The sequence below is a fragment of the Geospiza fortis genome, unplaced genomic scaffold (genome assembly GCF_000277835.1).
Source record: "Geospiza fortis unplaced genomic scaffold, GeoFor_1.0 scaffold97, whole genome shotgun sequence".
NCBI lineage: Eukaryota > Metazoa > Chordata > Aves > Passeriformes > Thraupidae > Geospiza > Geospiza fortis.
Window position 1 is genome coordinate 3,474,055 of NW_005054343.1, and position 20,215 is coordinate 3,494,269.

At 45.1% G+C, this 20,215-nt stretch overlaps 1 protein-coding gene across 1 annotated transcript in view; it reads left to right on the forward strand.

The window, feature by feature from the left end:
- PLEKHG4 (pleckstrin homology and RhoGEF domain containing G4) overlaps positions 1–20,215 on the forward strand; it is an 81,580-nt gene that overhangs the window by 13,997 nt on the left and 47,368 nt on the right. The window contains exons 3-6 of the mRNA XM_031058426.1: positions 5,591–7,741; positions 12,941–13,156; positions 16,889–17,012; positions 18,106–18,199. Coding sequence (XP_030914286.1) covers positions 5,591–7,741; positions 12,941–13,156; positions 16,889–17,012; positions 18,106–18,199 — 2,585 coding nt within the window. The remainder of the gene's footprint in view (positions 1–5,590; positions 7,742–12,940; positions 13,157–16,888; positions 17,013–18,105; positions 18,200–20,215) is intronic.

The following is a 20,215-nucleotide window of genomic DNA, read 5'->3' on the forward strand; positions in this document are numbered from 1 at the left end:
AAGGCTTTCTTGGAGAGTTTTCTTTCTGCTCTTGTATGCAAAACGGCTGGCAAAAAGCGCTTGAGTATGTATGGCAGTCTAGGTGGGAGGGCAGGCAGACAATTAGGAAATAGTTGAGAAATTGTTGTTGAAGCTTAACCCTTCAGAGATCAGCGATCAGGTGTGGAGCAGTGCTCTCCCTTTCTATTATCAGGAACACCAAGGGCTTAAGGGATTCACAGGAAGAGGTTTAGCGAAGTGTTTGCTAGATGTGTCTGACCAGGGTGGCCTCTGACCCCAGCTGTTCCCTGACCCTCTGGATGAAGCTGTTGGGCTCCCACCACTGGCACAATGACGTGCAGGGAGAAATGCTTCCAGTCGGTGTTTTTCCAAAACTCCAGCTCCCCTTTGATGGTTGCTGGAACAGTCACAAGGCTCGGTAGCCCCGAGGAGTCACGTTACATTTACTGCCAGAACGAGTCCAAGATTAACGTGCTTTACTGTTGGGAGTCTAAAATGTTAGAAACGATGAGTCAAACACCTCCATCACAAACCTTGGCTCGAGGTCTGCAAGATGAAAAAAAAACCCAACCAGCCCAAACAACCTAAAATGTGGGTTTGTTCTAACTTTTTTGTCTCTGAATGCAAAGGGGGCATGTGGCCAGGTTTTCAATTCAAGTCCTCATGGTAGAGGGCAAGGAATTGCTAGGAGGAGGAAAAATATGGAATAGAGGCTGAAATAGTCATTTACTCATTTTTTTTCAAGGAAATTAAATACTGGTGGGACAGACCCATCGCACAGGATGGATCCATGTGAGCTAGGCACCTTGAAAGTGTGTTTTGGTGCAGTGTTTGTCACCCTGTATTGTCACCAGGCTCCAGCTTGGTGCCAGCCGTCTTTGTGAGTCGAGGAGGATCCAAGGTGGTGCATGACCTTGCTGCTCTCTCCCACCCGGAACACTGGAATAGATGTTATTCCATCAGTATCTGTAATTGGAGCTTCTAATTCTATGGTGCATAGTGTGTTTTTCCCCTTTAAAGAAACAAAAGGCTTTTCGTTTGCACAAACTGGTAATTATTTCAAGATGTTTCACGGCTTTCCCCAAAACACCGCCCTCGCTGAAGGAGCCAAGGTAGCAATTTCCCCACTTCTCGAGATCCCGGCAGCTTCCGAGCGGCCAGCAGTGCCTTGGGCAGGTGAGGCGGTGAAGGGGAAGGAAGGAACGCAGCAGTGAGGTAGGCGCACGGCGCTGCTCTCCCTGAGGGGAGCCGTTGGGGCCCGCGGCCGAAGAACGCACGGCAAAGGCCAAGCAACCACCGCGGGCCGCACGGCGCCACGGGGGAACGCGGGCAGCGCGGCTGGGCGGGCCTCGGCCACCCGGCAGCCAATGGGAGGACAGCGGGGGCTGCAGCAGCCAATAGCAGCGCGGGACCGCCTTGACGGGCACGGTGGCTTCGGTGGCTGTTGGAGGGCCGTTGGAACACGAGGCGCTGCAGCGCTTGGCCGTGAGGAGGAGAGGTGTGAGGGCAATGGGTGCTGGGTGTCCTGAGGAGGGAGAGATGAGGGCAGTTGGAGCTTGGGGTCCTGGTAAGGGAAGTATGAGGCCAGTGGGCACTGGAGAAGCCCAGGATGCTGGTGGCCCACCCGGCTGACCAAGAAGATGTGGGGTGGGTTGGGCAGCTGCCTTTAGGGAGGGCTGCACAAGGCTTAGCATTAGGTATTGGGGGCTTTTGATGAGGTGTGAAATGTCTGGGAGAGTGGTCAGCAAGATCCTTTCTTACTTGGTTGTGACCCTTTCAGGCTGTGACTTGTGATTTTTTACTTCCAGAGTGCTAGTACAGGGAGATCAAGGGAAGCTCTAGATACCTTGTACCCTCTCTAGAGTTGTGCCCAGGCTATTCTGTATTTTATTTAAAAGTCTGCTTGTTTGATATTTTAAATTTATTATTTCTTATTTATGAAATTTGTTTAATTTGCTGTGGTCTCTTCTTCCCCAAACCTCCACTGTATGCCCCTTCATCTTTATAGTCTGAAATCACAGAGGACTGTTTCTTACTAATAGCTTTTTGAAACTCTTGCTTGCCTTTTAGACAGTCTAAACAAAAGCAATACTTTCTCCTTAGTTTGTAGTTCAGCTGCTCCATGTGAGCGTTTCCTAAACACACTAGAGGGAAAAGAATTAACTCGTGTCTGAATGATTACTGTAGAAAGTCTTGAGGGCACTGGATCTTTTGTCAGCCCCTGCCGTGACAAAAGTGTAAATGGCTTCATGAAGTACTAAGCAAGTTCATGGGCTTCAACTGGATGTATCAAAATCATCAGCCTGTGTGTGATTCCTCAGGGTCTGGAAGGGGTGTTCCAAGGAGGTCTGTCTCTGCTTAGCACAAAGTTAAAAACCAAATTTTGCCCCTGGCTTTGAGGCGATGTCCTGAGCTAAATGGTCTGTGCTAGCTTAACCATCCCTGTAGCTTTAGAAGATTCCACCTCTGTGCCGTTTTTGTCATTGGTGCCCAACTCTTTCCTCAGCCAGCTTTATTACTGGCTGCAGCCACTGGGTATAGAGGTTGTTCCTGGCACTCCTCTGGTGGGCCTGGTTTGGCTCTGTAGTGTTTGGACACGAGAAAAGCAAATCCTTGAGCCTCAAAATGAGATGTTAAAGGTACTGTAATAAGCCTCTTCACATAATCTTCCCTTTGAAGGTGCATTTTGGGGCAGGAGCAGCATGAGGATGCTCCACTTCTGAAGCTCTGTAATGTTGAGGCTATTGTGGGACTTGCATTCCTGTTTTGGATGTTACTCTGGCTCCCGATGCATTTTAGATTGTGGCTTTGTAGGGCTTTTCAGGAACTTCAATGCATTCTGCATTTTGGTTTTGGTGATTTTATTGCTGAGTTTTCTCCTTATGAGTCAGTTAGGCAGACAAGTAAGCATCTAAACAGTGAGGCTGTTTGGAATTTCTTAATGTATGAGTGGCCCTCCAGTGGGTTACTCTGCATCCAAATTTTAACAGAATCTCTATGTCAAGTATGTGCTGATGGAATTCAGCTTTATGTTTATGCTGCTGCTGATTGTCTTTCACTTTTCAGTCCTATGAGCTATAAGAGTTTGGGAATGGATCTTCATCTGCTTCTTCTTCCCCTGAAAGACCCTTGGTACAGACCCTTGGCCTTAATATACCTACTAGGAGATCCTATAATGGGAGAAGAGGAGTTGGTGTGCTGCAGTGATACACTCTTTTGGAAAGCTGCAAATTGCTCTAGCTTAAAACTTATGTACAAAATACTTGATTTGGGCCCTTTGGTCGGAGCCACTGACCAAGCTTTGTTGGCTGAGGTGCTGTGTGAGTCTTGAGCTTGATATTAAAGTCCATGAAATGCATTTAGCCCGAGACCTGCTGGAGCCAGAAGCAGCTTGTGCAAGCTGCTGCAAGAGGTGGTCTTGGCTTGCTGAGTTTAACTGCATTGTGGATGAAAGGAACTTAGCGACAGAGGCATCTGTGTCTTGCAGATCAGAAAGCCTGAGAACATCAGACTGCCCAGCTTAGCTGTGCCTTTGAGGGAAGTACAAGCAGCTGTGTGTCAGGTTATAGGGCTTTTTGGTTCTAACTTAATAGAAAGAGGAAAGAAGGGGAGATGGGTCTGCTCTGAGTCAAGGTTAGAATAGAAAGGTAATATTAATATGATCCTTCGAGTAAATGAAAACTAAAGTAAGGTTTCTTTTTGTAGTGATACAGTGTGTAAGTACATCATTTGTACAGCAGCAATAAATGAACAGAAGTAAAACTACTGTGACTGAACTTGACTATTTTGAAGAAATAGGACTGGCAGGTCTCCATCCTGGAATATGGAAGAAGTTACCATATTGTGCTGAATGTCTGGTAGCAGGGATTTTATTGAATCTGTTAAGTCAGGACTAGTAACAAAATACAGAGAACAAGCTGAGCCTACAACATTGTGCACTGAGCAAGGACTGAATTAACTGACCCATGAAAAACTGAATAACGTTTTCATGTGGTTTGCTCCATGGCAGGTAGTGTCACACCAGCCTTTTTAATAAACCAGCTCTCTCTAGAGAGATAAGTTTCATTGTTTAATCTCTGCCATAAAGGATTTATTATGGAGTCATATGGAAGATTAATTACTGTGTCAAAGGGGTTGAGGTTTATGTAAGAATTGCAAGATGGCTACAAACTGGTGAAAGGGAGGGAGGATGTTTGTACTGGGGGGAAAATGGAGTTGGAGGCAGGAGTCGTGAAACACACCGTGCTTCTCATCCATGACCTTGGCATGAAAAGTAAGAGTATGTATGGTATGTTTGTGGTGAAACCAGCCTGGGACACACAAACAATAACCTGGAAGAAGAGGGTGATAAATGCATTGCGCAAGATGAGCTCTAAAACTTTGTCCTTAAATTTTGTAATGGTAGACTCAGGAGGCAAGCATGTGCCTCCACAAAGTGGCAGGCAGAACTTCTGTTGTGAACTGGAGTTCATCAGTTTGAAAAGAAAAACCAGTAGGTGTCTGGGTTACTGTAGGAGCGTGACTGGAAGACAAGTGGGATCTTAGCTTTAGGAGATGCTTCTAGCACATTTGGGAAGTGCTGGTGCCATTACAGGCCATGTTTTGCAATGCTTTGCACAATGAACAAACAGTTTTTAAGAAAAAGAAATGGGCATTACAAAGGAGATACTTCAGGCACACTGAGGAGATGAGGAAGGTAGACATGCTAAGGTCATGTGACATGGGTTAATAAGTCTAAGCAATGGAAATGGATCCAGAAAATACAGGACTGAGGGGAAGGAATTACTAAATCGGATGATTTGGGTTTTTAAACCTGTGAGCAATCTTTGCTTCAGGTGCAAAGAGGTTAGAAATTTGGTGAGGCTGAAGGTAAGGCTTGATGAACACAAGAAAGAAATTGCTTTATGCCAGTACCTGTTGTTTCAAGGTGTGTGAGGATCCAGGAAGTTCCTTTCTGTTCTCTGGTTTCTCTGCTGTATGGCAAAATACTTGAATTAATTGAATCCAAAGCCTTGTCATACAGAAAAAGATAAAATTAATTGCAGAATTGATGGCTTATATGATGGCTTAATTTAAATCTTACCCAAGCAGAATCAAGTTCAAAGCACTGGACATTATTTTTTGAAGTTGTGATAAAGCTGTAAATAATTGAGTCAAGTCAGTTCAGCCATGAAACTTCTGTTCTTTTATTTGGGTGGGATTTGTCTGAGGCATGGCCTGAGTGCTGCTGTGTTTTGGGAATGAGGAAGTTGCTGGTATGTTAAGTGTGGTTCCTCGCAGCTTGCTGATGGGCACTTGCTGCTTTCTTTCTCTGTGGCTCTGCTGTGCTTTCCTCATTTGCTGCTTCCTATCTCCTGTTTTGTCTTTGCACTGCCCTCTTCCCTTCGCTGGGAGGTTACAGCCTCCCAGTGTAACTTGTGCCTACCTGTCCTGCATGGGTGGTTTGTGTTGGTAGATTTTCTTATTTCTACTTTTAAAGAGAAGACCTTAGTGTGGAAAACTTGCCTACATCAATAACCAAAGACCCTAAATTCATCTCTTTTCTTGATCTCTTACTGAGAAGCTTGAGCTGAGCTCTTTTGCTGGTGCTGAAAACATTTTCTCTTGTCTCCACAGGCTCCGTACTGCGGGTTGCTGTTTCGCCACGCGGGCTGGCCCCTGTGTATTCAAGAGAAGATTGTAATCCAGCTAGCTTCCATTGACTGGCAAATCTTGAAGCCTGGTGACTTCTACCTGCAGGTGGTCCCCTCTCTGAAGAAGCCTCCACGAATTGTATTGAAGTGTTTGGCAAAAGATAAGCATAATGTAGAAGAAGTGGTGATTCCAGAAGTTTCATATACCTCTATATTTACTCTGGAATGGTTGAGTACGTTCAATGGAGAGCGGATGGGCATAGCACTGGAAAATTGTTTACTAACCACTGATGACAAAATATTTCGCGTCCCCTGGGATAAAGTGGTTAATCCTGAATTTATAAATAAACCAAAAATAATTGAAAACAATGTCATCTCTTCAGAAATAACAGAGGAACGTTCAATTTTGTGCCTCCCCGCGGACCGTACTGAGTGTGGTTCACCAGACCTGAGGTCTCAGTATCTACAGGAACTAAGCTCAAATCGAGACAACTCTGTCATTAGCAGCACAGTGCCACAGTTAAACGAAGCTCTAGTCAATGGTGTCTGTACGAGTCCTGTGACTCAAGAGAACTTGGAAAGTGACCTTGAAGGGGAGTACGTTGAGCTGGCAGAAGTTTCACTGCCCAGACTTGGGCCACAAACAGGATCTTTAACACAGTCGCTGGCATTAAGTTATTTAACTCAGCCCAGGGCACGAGTGAATGAGTCTACAGGCAAGCACAGATTTATTGTCATACAAGACAGCACCTACTCCAAGAACTTAATTCAGTCAGCACTTATGCAGAAAGAGCACTGTCAAATGGACACTCTGAGCACTTCTACAGAAGTTCTCAAAAATGTTACTCCATTGGAAGGTAACAAAGTGATGGCACATGGAGAACTGTCCCCAGAAGGTCAGCTGATACCAGCTGATCTTGGAAGTATGGGTGATAACTTTCCTGTGGCTGAGCCTCCTGCCTGCCGTGCAGAAGATTCATCTGCAGAGCGGGAGACTCACAGTGAGCACTCACTGGATTGGCGATACGCACTGTGCAGCTACCCTGATGTGTGTGCTGGAGATGCTGTCAGCTGCAAGGCACGAGTGCCTGGTAGCCCTGGAAATGTGGAGGGAGGAAGGGATGGACCTAATGAAAATGCTGGTGTTGAAACATTGGAGCAGAGCCCAGAAGTGATTCTGGATGCTACTGCTGCTAAAGAGGAAGTGATGCTGGGAGTACACACAGAACCACTGACTGAGGGTCAAAAGGAAGTGACACTGATGGATGCTTCTTTTGTACCTGTCCTAGGGCCTTTGGGACCATGTTGCACACTAAAGGAAGCTTCTGATGTCTCTTGCCAGGTTGTCAGTGGAAGTGTTGAGCCAGTTGAGGTCACTACATTGCCTGAGAATTCAGATGTAAGTGGGGAGAGAGGCTCTCCTTCAGGGAACATGGCAGATGTAAGCACTTGCTGCGGTGATAATGAAGCAAATAGCAGTTCTCCATTAAGTCCTCCAGAAGAGAGCCAAGGAGATGTAGATGAATTTGAGGTGGGAAGAAGGGACAGCCAAGAAGAAGTGAAAGAGTCTAAAGAAATGTTGACTGTAAATGAAAATCAGACTAGTCATAGTCACTGTTCTGTGAGTGCTCCAGAGGATGGAACCTTGTCAGATGGTGAGGAGCATGAGCATAAAAAGGCTGAAGAAGCCATACCATTCAAAACTGCCCAGTCAGCAGAGGAGAATCAGATGGCAGAACAATTAAATAATAGTGACTTGTTGGCTCCCAGTGCACAAGAAGAAGATTCAAGTCTGTTCAAAACCCAGAGGTCTGGAGGGACGTTTGAGGAACTGCAAAGACTGGTGGAAAACCATGGCTGTGAAAGTGAAGAGAACTCTGTGCTGAACCTGGAGCATGTTGCAATACAGGACTTGCAGGGACAAGTGGAGAACCAGGAAAGTTGTTCTTACAGGGAAAGGTTGAAGACTACAGCCTCAAAAACACTGGAATCCATTGAAGAGGAATTGGAGGGTGGACCACTGTCCTCAGGACCTGCTGAGGGGCATACAGAGCCTACCACTCTGCACTCCCAGCCAGAGGCATCATCGGGGGCATCACCTCCTAAAGGTACAGCCATTAGGTGTTTGTTGGTTGTGTTTGGTAACATGGATTGAAAGCAAAGTCCTCAAGGAGTACTGCTTGAATCCTTCTTATCAGGCAGGATTTGATAAATACATCTGGGAGGCTTTGGGGTAATAGCACAAAATACTGGGAAGAGATTAAATTGTCATTTTTTATGGCATGAAATTATATTTCTCTTCACAGGTGGGTTTATTGTGGTATTTTGTTCAATAATTCTTTGCAAATTTACCTTAGTACAGAACAAAGTTCCATTGGAAGAAGCTTTTAATTTCAGTTAATCTGATTGCTGGTGACCTCCTCCTGCTTACATTCATGATGTGCAGAATGTATGAGGAGAGACTTGTCTAACTGTACAAGTCTTTCATACTTGAAAACTGGCTTTAGGAAGATGGCTGTGGCAAGAGGAAACAGCAGTGGATGCCACAGTAAAATACTAGTTGTGTAATGTGACCTGAAGATCAACAAATGTAAGTGCTGATAACTGATTCAGGCAGCAAGCTGCAGAGCTGAGGGATTCCCCCCTCTCCCTGCCTTCCCCTCCGGCGTGCTTTCTTCAGCTCGATTGTGTTTCAAGTAGGAGCTGTTTAACTTGAGTGGGAGAGCCCAGGAATTAAGCTTTAACTTCAGCTCAGATGGAATGTTCAAGCAGGTATTACCCAGATTTCTTGATGCTTGAGTTCCTGAGCTGGAGCTGTGCTTCTTCAGGAGGATTGAGAGGGCAATCCAGGTGTGTGCCTTTTGCACCAGACTGTAGGCAGGCGGTGTGTAACCGCACGGGCCCGGTGTGGGCTTTGCCCAGCTCTGCTGAGTCTGGAAAGCTGCAGCTCGATCTGCAGATCCCACAGAGGAGCGGGTGTGTGGCGGGGGCGGGTGGAACATGCCATTCCAGTTCAGCAGCTCTCATTCCCTGAGACCCCTGGCTAGGAAAATTACCCAGCTTGAAATGTTGGAGTGAGGACTCTTGAAAGGGTTGGCGTACAGACCCATCTTGCTAGAGCATGTTTGATCCTCTGGGGCAACAGATCCAGAGCTGGTTGTCTTGGGATGTGCTGCCACTCTAATGCTTGCCCTGGTCCCCAAATTATGTGGCCAAGAGCTGCTGCATGATTCCATTTGACTGCACACACAGCTGCTTCTCAAGTGCCCAAAAGTCACATTTTACTGGATGTCTTCGTGATCTTCTAATGGAGCTAAATTAGTGATCATTGATTAGAATAAAATTTCATTAACATTTGCATTAAACTAATTTAATTCTATAGTTAGGGAAGCCCAGTGTTACCAGACATTTCTGAAACTTTTGAAGTGAAAAGCATTTCTCTTCTGAGAAATGGAGGGATCAGCTCAAAAGTTTCTATTTCTGCAGCGCACATGTCTCTAAGCATCTGTCACCATGAGCGGAAAAAAAAAATCACTTGCCTACCTGTGGGTCTTGGTGGATATATGTGAGGAAATAACCATGCTGTGGGTGTCCATTCCCCTGGCCAACCTGAACCTGGCCTGACTTCTTGCTTGCTCAGGACCAGGCCTTGGAACACCTAGTCCGTGTTTAGTACTGGGTGAACACTTTGCTCGTGAGTGCTGTGGCTGCTTTTTCAGTGTTCCCATCTCTTCTCTTTTAAAATTAACAAGGTCCAGCTTGTTATGAGATGTGTGATGTTCTCACTGGTCCAAAGAATAAATCTTGGCCACTGCTGGAGGTTTTAGCAGTGATGGACCCCTCTGGGGTACACACGGAGTTTGTTTTTAATGAAAGACAATACAAATGATTTTGGGGATTTGGCTGAAATAAGTGACACTTTTGGTTCAAGTCTGCTGATGTTAAACTTGGGCATTGCGGTGTAAGAAAAATTCAAACCTTGTTATCTCAGTGTTTGTAAAGCAAAAGAAACAACCTAAATTGCCAGGAAAACCACCCAAACTATCCAAATAAACCTTTTATGGCAAAGGGCAGCTCAAGTATCTGTTAATGCTGGCAGTAGTTCTTAAACACTGTAACTGGCACTATAAAAAGCTTAATCCATTCAATTACATTTGATTGCTTTGAGATCCGAACAAGCCATCTCCTTATCTAGCCCCATTAAACCCTCAGAGATGTACTTACAAGATAATTCAGAGGTAAAATTACAAAGCAAAGCAAATGTCCTACAAATGGACTTTACTTTTCCAGCAAGGTGGTTCTGTAGGTTAAATTCTCTGTGTCTTGTTGAGGTCATTTTGCTACTATGATTGGAAACTGTGGGTATCTTGCCTAAACTATAAATAACAACAGAGCTTAAACTTTACTGGGTCAATTCAGATCTGAAATTCATGCCTCAGCAGCAGTGGGCAGAGGCACAATTTGCTTTGTGTGAGGTGGAGGAGCTTGCTTGTTACAGCAGATATTGTTGATTATGTCAAAATACATGTTCAGAACTGGGGCGTCTGAGTTTGCTGTGTCTGCAGGTTTTTCCTTGTCCCTTAACTCTCTCCCTTTACTTCCATTCTCAGTGAGGTTTTTTTGTGCACAAGTAGAGTCTAACTTAGAAAGACTTAGATATAAATAGAAAAAAGTCTGAAGTCAAATGTGAACTGTTTGGAGTTGGTGGCTTAAAATTTACACTGGTTCCATTCACAGATAATGTGACTGCTGTTTTTTCCTAATGACTAACTTCTAAATGAAAGTGGATTTTGAAACTTCGCAGCTCTGGAAAGAATTCCTCTATTTTGTGGGTGGAAAATATCTTGATATTCAAGAAATAGGCTGTAAAGCCACACTGGGGCATATTCAGCAGCACCTGTTAGGGCGTTCCGTTCCTGGTCCCAGTTACTACCTGATGTTAGCATAGGTGATACTGGTGCTGGGGCAGTTTGCAGGGAAAATGCTAATGTCTCTTTGAAATGCACACAAGCAAATCCTCCTCTACCACTTCCTTGACCTCGGGGAAAGGTGGAACCTGCAAACACGGCAAATTCAGATGTCGCTGTTCTCAATTTGCCAATTTGCTTTTAGATGTAATCCTCCGCATTGGACAATTTCCGCTTGAGTGAGTGCCTCCGCCCCGGATTGCAAATAACAAACAGTGTGCTTGGCCTGCTTGGGAGAGCTGGCATCTGCACATCTGAGCTGGCCTTCAGGAGCTTGGGGAAGAGTTTTGTTTGGGCAAGATGTGCATAGTCTGGAAGCTGCACAGCTTTAGTGAAGTTTCCCCAGGGCTGAAAAGCCCCGGTACCATGACTGTGTGTAGTGGGCTGAGCAAAATGTTTCTCTCCTGTCTTTTGGGAGCTGCTGCCTCATTCATTCCTAAGAGATATCCGAGGCAGGACTGTCACACACATTTATGTATTTCTCTTGCCCTGATGTGTAACCTATGTGGAACACAGCTACATTCTGGTTATTGTCCTCTTGAAATCTCACATTTTGGTCCTCTTTGCAGGCTTTTGTCATTTTATGCAGACCCCTTTACTACAAACTGTGTAGTTCTTCTTACTGCCAGTCCTTAAAGCTCATTGATAAGGTGATTCCGTGTTCTCCTAGCTCTTAATGTGAAACTTTTGGGCACAACTTCCATGACTCTGTGATGTTCAAGATACCCTTTCTGCAGGAGATCTGTGCCCCTCTAAAGAGCTGCTCAGGAAGATGTAGCAGTGTTGTCTGAAGTGGATGACCTCTTGCACCACTGGGAAGTGGAGGCTGAGGTAGCCCTAGGAACAGAGTGGGGCTCTGGTACAGCCCCGAACTGGGCAGAGCCCCAAAGCCATCACAGCAGCTCATGTGGCCAAATGCAGCAGATGCCAGGCTGGATCCCAGGGATGCTCCTCAACCAGTGGTGTTACCAAAGAGGAATGAGCAGCTCTTCTATCATGCCCTTGATGGTGCAGTGCCTTGGAGCTCCTCCTAGTTTCCCCCACTGCTGCATGATTTGTTGCAGTGAGCAATGCTGCTCAGGGCACTTCTCTCACCCATTTTAGCAATTTTGAAAGCAGTTCAGGCTAAGCTTCAACCTGTAAATAGCTTCACTGCTAAAACTTGTATTGAAAGCCACTTCAAGGACTGCTTTGTTCCTGGTCCTGCTCTTTAATGAAGTATTGGAATCTGTTAGTAAATAAACTGAGTCAAGTGTCAGCATTGTTGATGCAGCAGGAGGGTAGGATGGTTGAAGTAAATTTTAAATAGCAATTAAAATGTCTGACTTCAGAGCAAGCAAACATTTCACTCTTATTTTCGTGGAGAAATGTTGATATTTTTGTTGGTAGATACTGAAGTATCAGGTTTTGTAGTGAAGTATAGTCTTTTATTTAGTATAGCTTTCTGCAAACACAGGGATAGCCTAGTTGTGCACTTAGGATACTAAAGATCTATCATTGAAGATGTACTGTTGGCTTCTAATTCTTGTGATGTTGGGAAATGGGGAATAATACTTCCCCATGGGTAAATACTTATTTTCTTCTTTCCAGATAATTTTACATGAAAATTGAAACTTGATAGAACTAGCCTTAGTTTCCATGTAGTAGCCAAGATATTTAATTTTAGAATTAACTGATTCTGATAACTTGTACTTTAGAGCTGAGGTGTCAGACAAAGGAAGCATTTTCTGCAGTTCTTGAGCAGGAGCTGATTGGTGTAATCATCCTGTTCTTCAGTGTTTTTTAAATGTGTTTCTGACTTTCAAGTTAAATGTTAATTAAAAAAGGCTGGACAAGGAGAACAGGGTCTCTTCGGCTAATTTCCAGCTGATTTGTCAGCCTCCAGTTGACTTCATATTTTCAGGAACTAATCTGAAAGTGGTGTTGGGGGAGTAATTCTGTCCTGATGGAGTAGCCCTCCCTGTCAGAAGCTGGTTTATCACTTCAGCATGCTCAGGCTGCTGGAGCTCAGCCAGGGACTTGCAGTGTGCCAGACTTCCAGGCTGTGAGCAGACATGTACTGCTTGATATGTTACCTTTAAAAAGGACTTTGACTACAGTAATCCCCATCTGAATTGAGCTTTTATACTTTGCAAACTTCACAGTAAATTGGTTTCTTTTTTTAGAATTACAGTAGTATTAATGTTATAACCAGTTTTAGAACATGCATGCTGCTGGCTAAAGGGCTGGAAGAGCTGCAGAGGGCTGGAGCTGGGAGCACATCTCTCCCCAGTCTGGTACTTACCTGTGATCTTTTGGGTGGAACTTTGCTTGAGCTTCTGTTTGTTGCTTGTCTTACAGGGATGATGCCAAAAGAGACAGAGATGAGAAAAGAGGCAGCTGGCACAGGTGTGTTGAAACCAGCGAGTAAAAGCAGTGCCCTGGAGGAAACTTCACCTCCTGTTACTCCCCCGACATCCCCAACTTCTGGAACTGCCTGGGGTGGTCACTTTGCACCTACCATAGTCAAGGATGTGAACCCAGAAGTGCTCAGGAGTGGAGTTGCCTACCTGCCTGGTGAGTAGCTGAGCCAGAATGTGTCTTGGAAATGTGGTTTGTAGGAGGGCAAGGGAGGTGAGCCTCCTTCTGCAGCACTGGAGGCTGGTGCCAATTCTATTTCTTTCACCCCAAACCTCTTGAGAAGTTCCACTTCTTGAATCCTCTGAAGTTTCCGAATGGGCAGGACAGGAAGTAGAACTTCCCTCCCATTAATGTTAATTTGCTCTCAGGAGTCTCAAAATGTTAACTGAGTGTGTATGAGTCAGAAATGCCAAATCTGTGGGCTCATACCGGGAGTTCAAAAAGAGCAGAGTGAGGATGCAGCTAATGATGGGCTGGTGGGCCCAACATCAGACCTGGTCAGAAGAATAGGAACTTGATTCACTTGCTAGGTAATTAAAGGATAGGAATGTAGAAGATGCTCTTTGACAGGACTCTTGAAAACCAGTTTTATTCTTGGTAATTAGAAGTTTGGTTGACTAAATGTAGCCACGTAGATATAATAGATTTTTAGAAAACATTCGATTTCATGAGACATGGTGTTGAGAGGAATATCCCAGTGAAGTGGCTGAGCAACCTGTAGGGTGAACGGTAGTGTAGCTAAATAGCAGATGACAAAACCAGCTATCAAGGGAGAACTTCTCAGAATTATTCTGCCAGAATCAGATTGTAGGTCAAATGTTATTCAGTGTTTGCATCTGATAGAGCAATGAATATCAAATAGCTGCAGATAAAATTTCTGCATGGGATGAATACTGGCAGAGGGGTGAACAAAGCTGAGGCTGTTGGACAGAGCAGCCAGGGTTCTTGGTGGTACAGGGCCCACACAAGACGTCTTTGTGTTTAACCAAACATGAAGTAAAGCAGAGGAAGTAAGAGCTACCTCTCTAGTGAGAAGCAGCATTTGGCAGCTCTGTGTAAGGAGCCCCTGTGGGCTTGTCCTTTCAGAGCCAGCAGAGGGTTGTTCAGTGTGGGGCAGGAGGAGCTGCATTTGATCGGCTCAGGGGCCACGTACGAGTTGAAAATTGGGCAGAGAGCCCAACCTCAGAGAAGAGGTCAGGCAGACTGTGCAGTGTGGAGGAGCAGGCATCTCCCAGGTGGTGCTTGGCAACTGCCCCCCCCATTTTGACCTCAGCTGTGTAAAGGGGAGGAGACAACTAGACAGATTAAGAGACTGATTTTTTTACCTCTGTATACTTGTTGGTGATGCCTCTGAAATAGTTTGGGCTGTATTGTAAAAGGAAATGGTAAGTATTAGAGGTGGTGCAGAGAAGGGATACAGCCCTTTCTTGTTACTTAACTGGGTGTCTTACAACAAGAGACTGGCAGGTTGTTTATCTCATAGGATGATTGAGAAAGAGGTGAAATCACCTTTGTGCCAGGAAGGAAGAAGGGAGTTAAAACTTTTCCAGTTTCTGGAAGAAGGTGAAATGGAAAACCAAGGGCAGGGCAGAGTAATGGTGCATTCCTCCTACATGTAACTTTGCATTAGGAGATGAATTATTACAACAGATTCCAAAGGAGGATTTTTAATCTTCTGATCAATTTGGACATTTTTATGCTGTATATAACAGCCCAAAAAGTTACAGGAGTAGAGAGGGTCTTTCAGAGAAGCTCTCAGTCCATGCTGTTGCAGGAACCTTACCATGTTACCTAATGCTCCCTTTGTCACAGATTCCAATCATAACATACCAATGTTAAATGAGACAAAAACATTTGAATATATGATGGAGGGATATCAGATGCCCACAAGAAGCAAGGATTGGATCTGATACTGCTTCCAAGCAAGTTTTTCTCTAAGCAAGGAATTATGTTTCCTGTAAAAGCACTATCAGATTTGAATGATCTCTCTGCCTCTTTGGGGTTTCCGTGGGCAATCCTCGCTCCTGAGGGAATATACTCGCCACTCAGTTAAATGCTTTATGTTAGTCAGTGATAATGATACAGCAATTACATTAGAAGGAACAACTTTTATAATGAATGGTAAACAAGAGCTAAGTAATAAACTAGTAGCTGATGTAGTTAGCTGAAACTTCCAGGATAGTTTCAGTTTTGGATTATGCCACTGTTGAAGACCTAGCCCTGGTGGCTCTAGTTGCTTTTTTGACCTGGTCAGGCAATTCCCAGACCACTAGATGAAAGTTCAAGGTTTAATCAAATTCTGGTGATGCCCAACCTGCTTGATGGACAGAAGATGTTGCTTCAAAATCAAAACGCTTTTATTGAGCCATTTCCCAGTAATTGAGGGCTTTGGTTTTTTATTTTATTTTGTGATGATCCCCTTAGCTTATGAAACAAATTATAGTAATGAGCTTTTTCTAATTTCTTTCCATCTCTTTGATTATGCAGCATCCAGGCTACAGTATTTCAGGAGTAATAGAAGTCCTCCTGACTCACAGTGATGATGAAAGATTTTTGTTAGCAGGAGAAAGCCTGTGTCACAGTTTTGGTCCCTGGGAGGCAGAAAGCCCTGCTTCAAAATGGTGTCCATCTGTGTCTGTGGCCCTTACTCAAGTCATGTCCAAGTGACAGATGGAGATCACACTGGGGCAGCTTTCCATGCTTGTGCCTGTCCATCTGTGTCTGTTTTACCTGACAACTCTCATGCTTGTCCCTGGGATGGGGGAGAGAAGTGGTCCAGGACAGTATCTCCTGTGGTAGGAACAAAGTTGAGGAGAGAAAGAAACAGATTTCACTAAGTCTCTGCTTTTGTCTTGTGCTTGGGATTTCTGCCCACCCCCCATCCTTATACTGTTTGTATGACAGGAGGTGGCTTCTGTCCTTGTGAATTACTTTTCACACAAAAGAGGTGTTGTCCCTCCTGTTCCCCAAATCACTTACTGCCTGATTTTGAGTCTCAGAAGCAGCTCTGACTTTCCACAGTGCTGTGTCCACCTGCTCTTTACCCTGCTTTTGCACCTGGAGAGGAGGCTGGACATAATCCCAGAGCTGGCACTGTTAGGTCCTTCTCCTCCTGTGATAAGCTGTGACTTTGGGCTTTTGGGAAATGGGTGTCAGAGAAGCATTATCCTTCCTGGCTAACTGAAGCAGAGGGATTTCTCCTTCTTGAGTGTATCACAACTCAGCTGGGTTGCCCATAGTGTGCTGTATCTATTCCCTAGATCCTAGCAAGATCCTAGATCCTGAGCAAGATCTGCGCCTAATGAAAGCCTAGCACTGCCTCTGCCCTTTGTCAGAGCTGTAGGCAGGCAGGAGTGTGTTCCTGGACTGTTCTCTCTGCAGCCTCTGAGGAGCAGCTCTGGGCTCCTGCTCCAGGGCTCTGCTTGCAGGAGCTGACTGGGTACATTCTGGGCTCAGCCTGCTGCTTGTGCCCACTCTCCTAACATAGTGCATGTTCTGCAGACCTGTCTGCATTCTCTCATCTGACAGCAATGTGAAGGTGAGATTCTGTACCTTGAATTTATGAGATTTCTGCTTTTCTCAAGATTATTGTTAGGCAACTTCAGCCATATTTATGAAGAGCATCTGTTTGGGTGGAAGACAGCAGTACAAATTTAACACTACCATGAGAGAAACAAGCTGAGCTCATCTGCTTCACTCTGGGGCAGCATTTTGGTACTTTGGAAGTGTGTTTATAGTCTCCTACCATCTGCAGCATACACTATATTGAGTTCTGTGCAGGATTTCCAGGAAGGTGGTGGGGTCCTTGTGGGAGAATATGATGCATATAGAGCTGGAACCAGGCTCTCTTGAATGGCTTGTGTGATTTCCACCCCCCTCTTTTTACAGGTACAAGAGACAAATCAGGACGTGCAGTGGCCATAATAACAACAAGGAGCACAGCCTGGTTAAACCCTCACTGCAACACCACTGAGCTTGTACGCCTCCTTCTGTACTTGCACAGCATCCCAAGGTTTGTGATGCTCTTGGGCTGACAGGGCAGACAGCTGCTGCCCTGTCTGCTTTGCCTTTCCTGGAGGTGGGAATTGAGGCAGGAATGGAAGGAGGTTGACTTTATTGGCCTAGGCACTTGGTCCAGACAGTTCTGAAATTACACAGGTGGGAATCTGCTGCTAGGGTGAACAGGCTTGTGTTCAGCAAGGACTTTGCCTATTCTGTATATGCTGTGTGCACATGGTGTGATATAATTGGGTATGTACTGAATGTTTTCATGTGTTGCCATGAATCCAAGCCATTCTTGCTATCCTTCATTAGTTCAGAAAATGGGATTTGGGAGCTATCATGGGGCAGTCATGCAGCAGCTTGGTGATAGTGTTGTGACATGATATTTTAGGGCCAGGCCTCCAAGCTGAGAGGGAGGGAGGATCTGTAAGGGTTGAGAGGCTGCCTGATGTGTGGCTGAAAAAAGCCTGTGTCTGCAGGCTGGAGTTTGCTGGAGCTTCTCTTCCTTTCACTATGACAGACTTTTCTTCCCCAGTTCATCACTATTTTTCACTTTTATATGATTAAATAAGAAGAGGCAAAGCAATTGACAGTGGTTTTTTTGAGGCCTTTAAACCATTAATAAGGGGAGCAGGCTTAATCCATGAGAAACTCATACTTTGTTTCTTATTGCTTCTCCCTTCAAATCTGATTCTAAATGAGGTAGGCATTGTGTCTGCTCCAGACTGGCTGCTCTCCTGAAACAGTGAGGCTGAAACCAAGCTTGTCTCTGAACACAATTACTAAGAATTGGTTTTCCTGTGTGGATTATCCAGTGGGCATCAGCACCTTTGCCATCAGTGACCCATATTCTAGGAATAGGAGAAATGGGAAATTGGGTGGAAGTCATAGAATCATACGGCAAAGGTAAAACCAGAGCAATTATCTGGTGGTTTCTGTGTATATATTTTGTTTAGGAGAAGGTGGCCAATTAGTTCCTGTTGTTTTAAAGCCATAATGTACTGGGTTTTTTTTTCACCCTGCCATGACTACAGGTTCTGTTTCTATAGTCTTGTTAATTTTTATTGGTGACAAAGGTGACCTTTTTATCTTTGTCCTTGCAGACCAGAATGTCAGGCTTTGGGTCTGACTGTTCTTGTGGATGCTCGTCGCTGTTCTCCCGTTCCTGCTCTCTTCAAGGCCTTCAGCATGTTGCAGGTGAGCCCTGAGCCTGGGCAGAGGAGCACTGGCTGCCTTGCTGGCATGGTTGGATGTTACATCTCCATCTGCTGCTTTTGTCTCCATCTGCCACCTGGCCTTCAGTTGGCTTTAGGAGGTGGAGATATGCACCCAGCCCTGCTTTAGGAGGATGACCTGGACTTGCCAGACTGCAGACAAAGCAAAAAACATAAGCGAGTCTGAGTTAGGGGAGAACACCCCTCCCCACCCCTCCAAATTTGCTTTCATCTCAGTGCTGAGAGCAGCCCATACCCAAGTCTCAATGCTGTCATGAATTATCTTGCTTGGAGGAGTTGTCCCCTGCACTGAGGGGGTGTGTGGAATGTGCAGGGATTGTTGCTTGCCACAGAGAAGGTAGGGAGAGAGGCCTCTGCTGCTGTCATGGGAAGGGAAGGACACTGCTTGCTATGCCAGCTGGAAAAGCACGTGCAGCTGTTGATGTGGCTGTCAGTGAATGATTAGAATCGGATGTGCTGTAACTCTATATTGCTTCAGGTCAAGGGCTTTCATATCAGTCACTTGGGAAGCCAGTGGGTTGTGTTGCCCCCACTCCCAGATAGAAACTATCTGCTGCTCTTAGAAAGACAGGGAGATGATAGGTTGTAGTGATGACTAATCTTGTTTAAGCAGGTGTTCCTTTTAAATCAGAGCTTAGGTCTCTTAGGACTCAAACTCTGCAAACTGGAACAGGGCAATGTTTTAATGAAGCTGATGTCTGTGGTTTATGTGCTTCAGTGCCACATCTGAGTTGAGTCTGACTCAGAGGTCTGTCCTCCTGCTTCCTGGGCTGGGTGGAGCTGTGAGCTCTATCAGCGTGCTCATTCTCTGTGGTGAAGGAGTAATCTGTGCCCTGCTCAGTTCTGCAGAGGTAACAAGGAAATACGTTGTCTTTTATGCTGTGCCCACATGGCAGTGGGCTTGCTAAAGCTTTTGAGCATTTCACTGTCCATGTAAGTTGCATGGCAGTCTTAGTTGCCTGATTTGGAAATCAGTAACATGTTCTGACTGTGTCAATTCTCATACAAGCATGGAAATAATGCCATTTTAACCTTAAGTTTCCCCTCTGAAACGAAGGGGGAAAGCTTTTTGCTGTGCTGTGATGGCTGTTTGGCTCTGAGCGCCTCCTTATCAGGGTGGTGCTACAGTTAGTTAACAGAGTTTAATGTGCTGCAAGACAGATTGGTGGACCTAAGCGTGTGCTCTAGGTAACAGTAACTGATTACTCTGATTGTTTACAATGGCTGATTACTCTGCTTATGGGTTTTTGATCCTTACACTGACTCTTCTGAAGATTCTGTAAAGGAGATCTGTTCAGGTAGCTCATCACCTAGTTATGGCACAGGAGTAATCCCTGGTCCCAGTAAGATCCTCAGCATTTACTCTGTAATCCCATGGCAATGTTCTCCTCTGCTCTGGAACAAGGACAGAGTAATATAGAAAACTGAGTGTAACTACAGTGAGGCAAGCTAAGTGTTCTGGAGTGCAGCAGGATTAGCTTGGCCAGTGACTGCACTGAGGTACAGACTGTATGTTACATTTCTAAGGTCACAGTGCAGATCACCTCCTTAGGGTCCTTTCTGAAATCCCTTACACATCTCAGTGTTTCTTGTCTCTGGCAGACTGTCTCTAGAGCTCATTTCTCTGCTGTCCACCACTCCCCTTATACAGGATTTTACTTACATAGTTTCTGTGAAGCCTACTGTGATAATGTTCTGGAATCTGTTTAATGTTGAGGTCCAGCACTGCTTATTCAATTCTGAGTGGCTGTTTTCCTCCTAACCCAGCAGAGGGTTCACAGTGAGGAAGCACAGATGAGATGCCCTATTGCAGAGTCCCTTCCTGCTGGGGTCTGTTAAGCCTAGAGAGACTCCTGGGAAGCAGAGGTTCCTGGGTCAGGGTATGTCAGCCTGAGGAAATCTTTCTTCCCATTTCTCCATCTTTCCAGAGTGAATGCATGATTGGAATTAAGTGCTAGTAGGCAACTTTGGGTGCTTG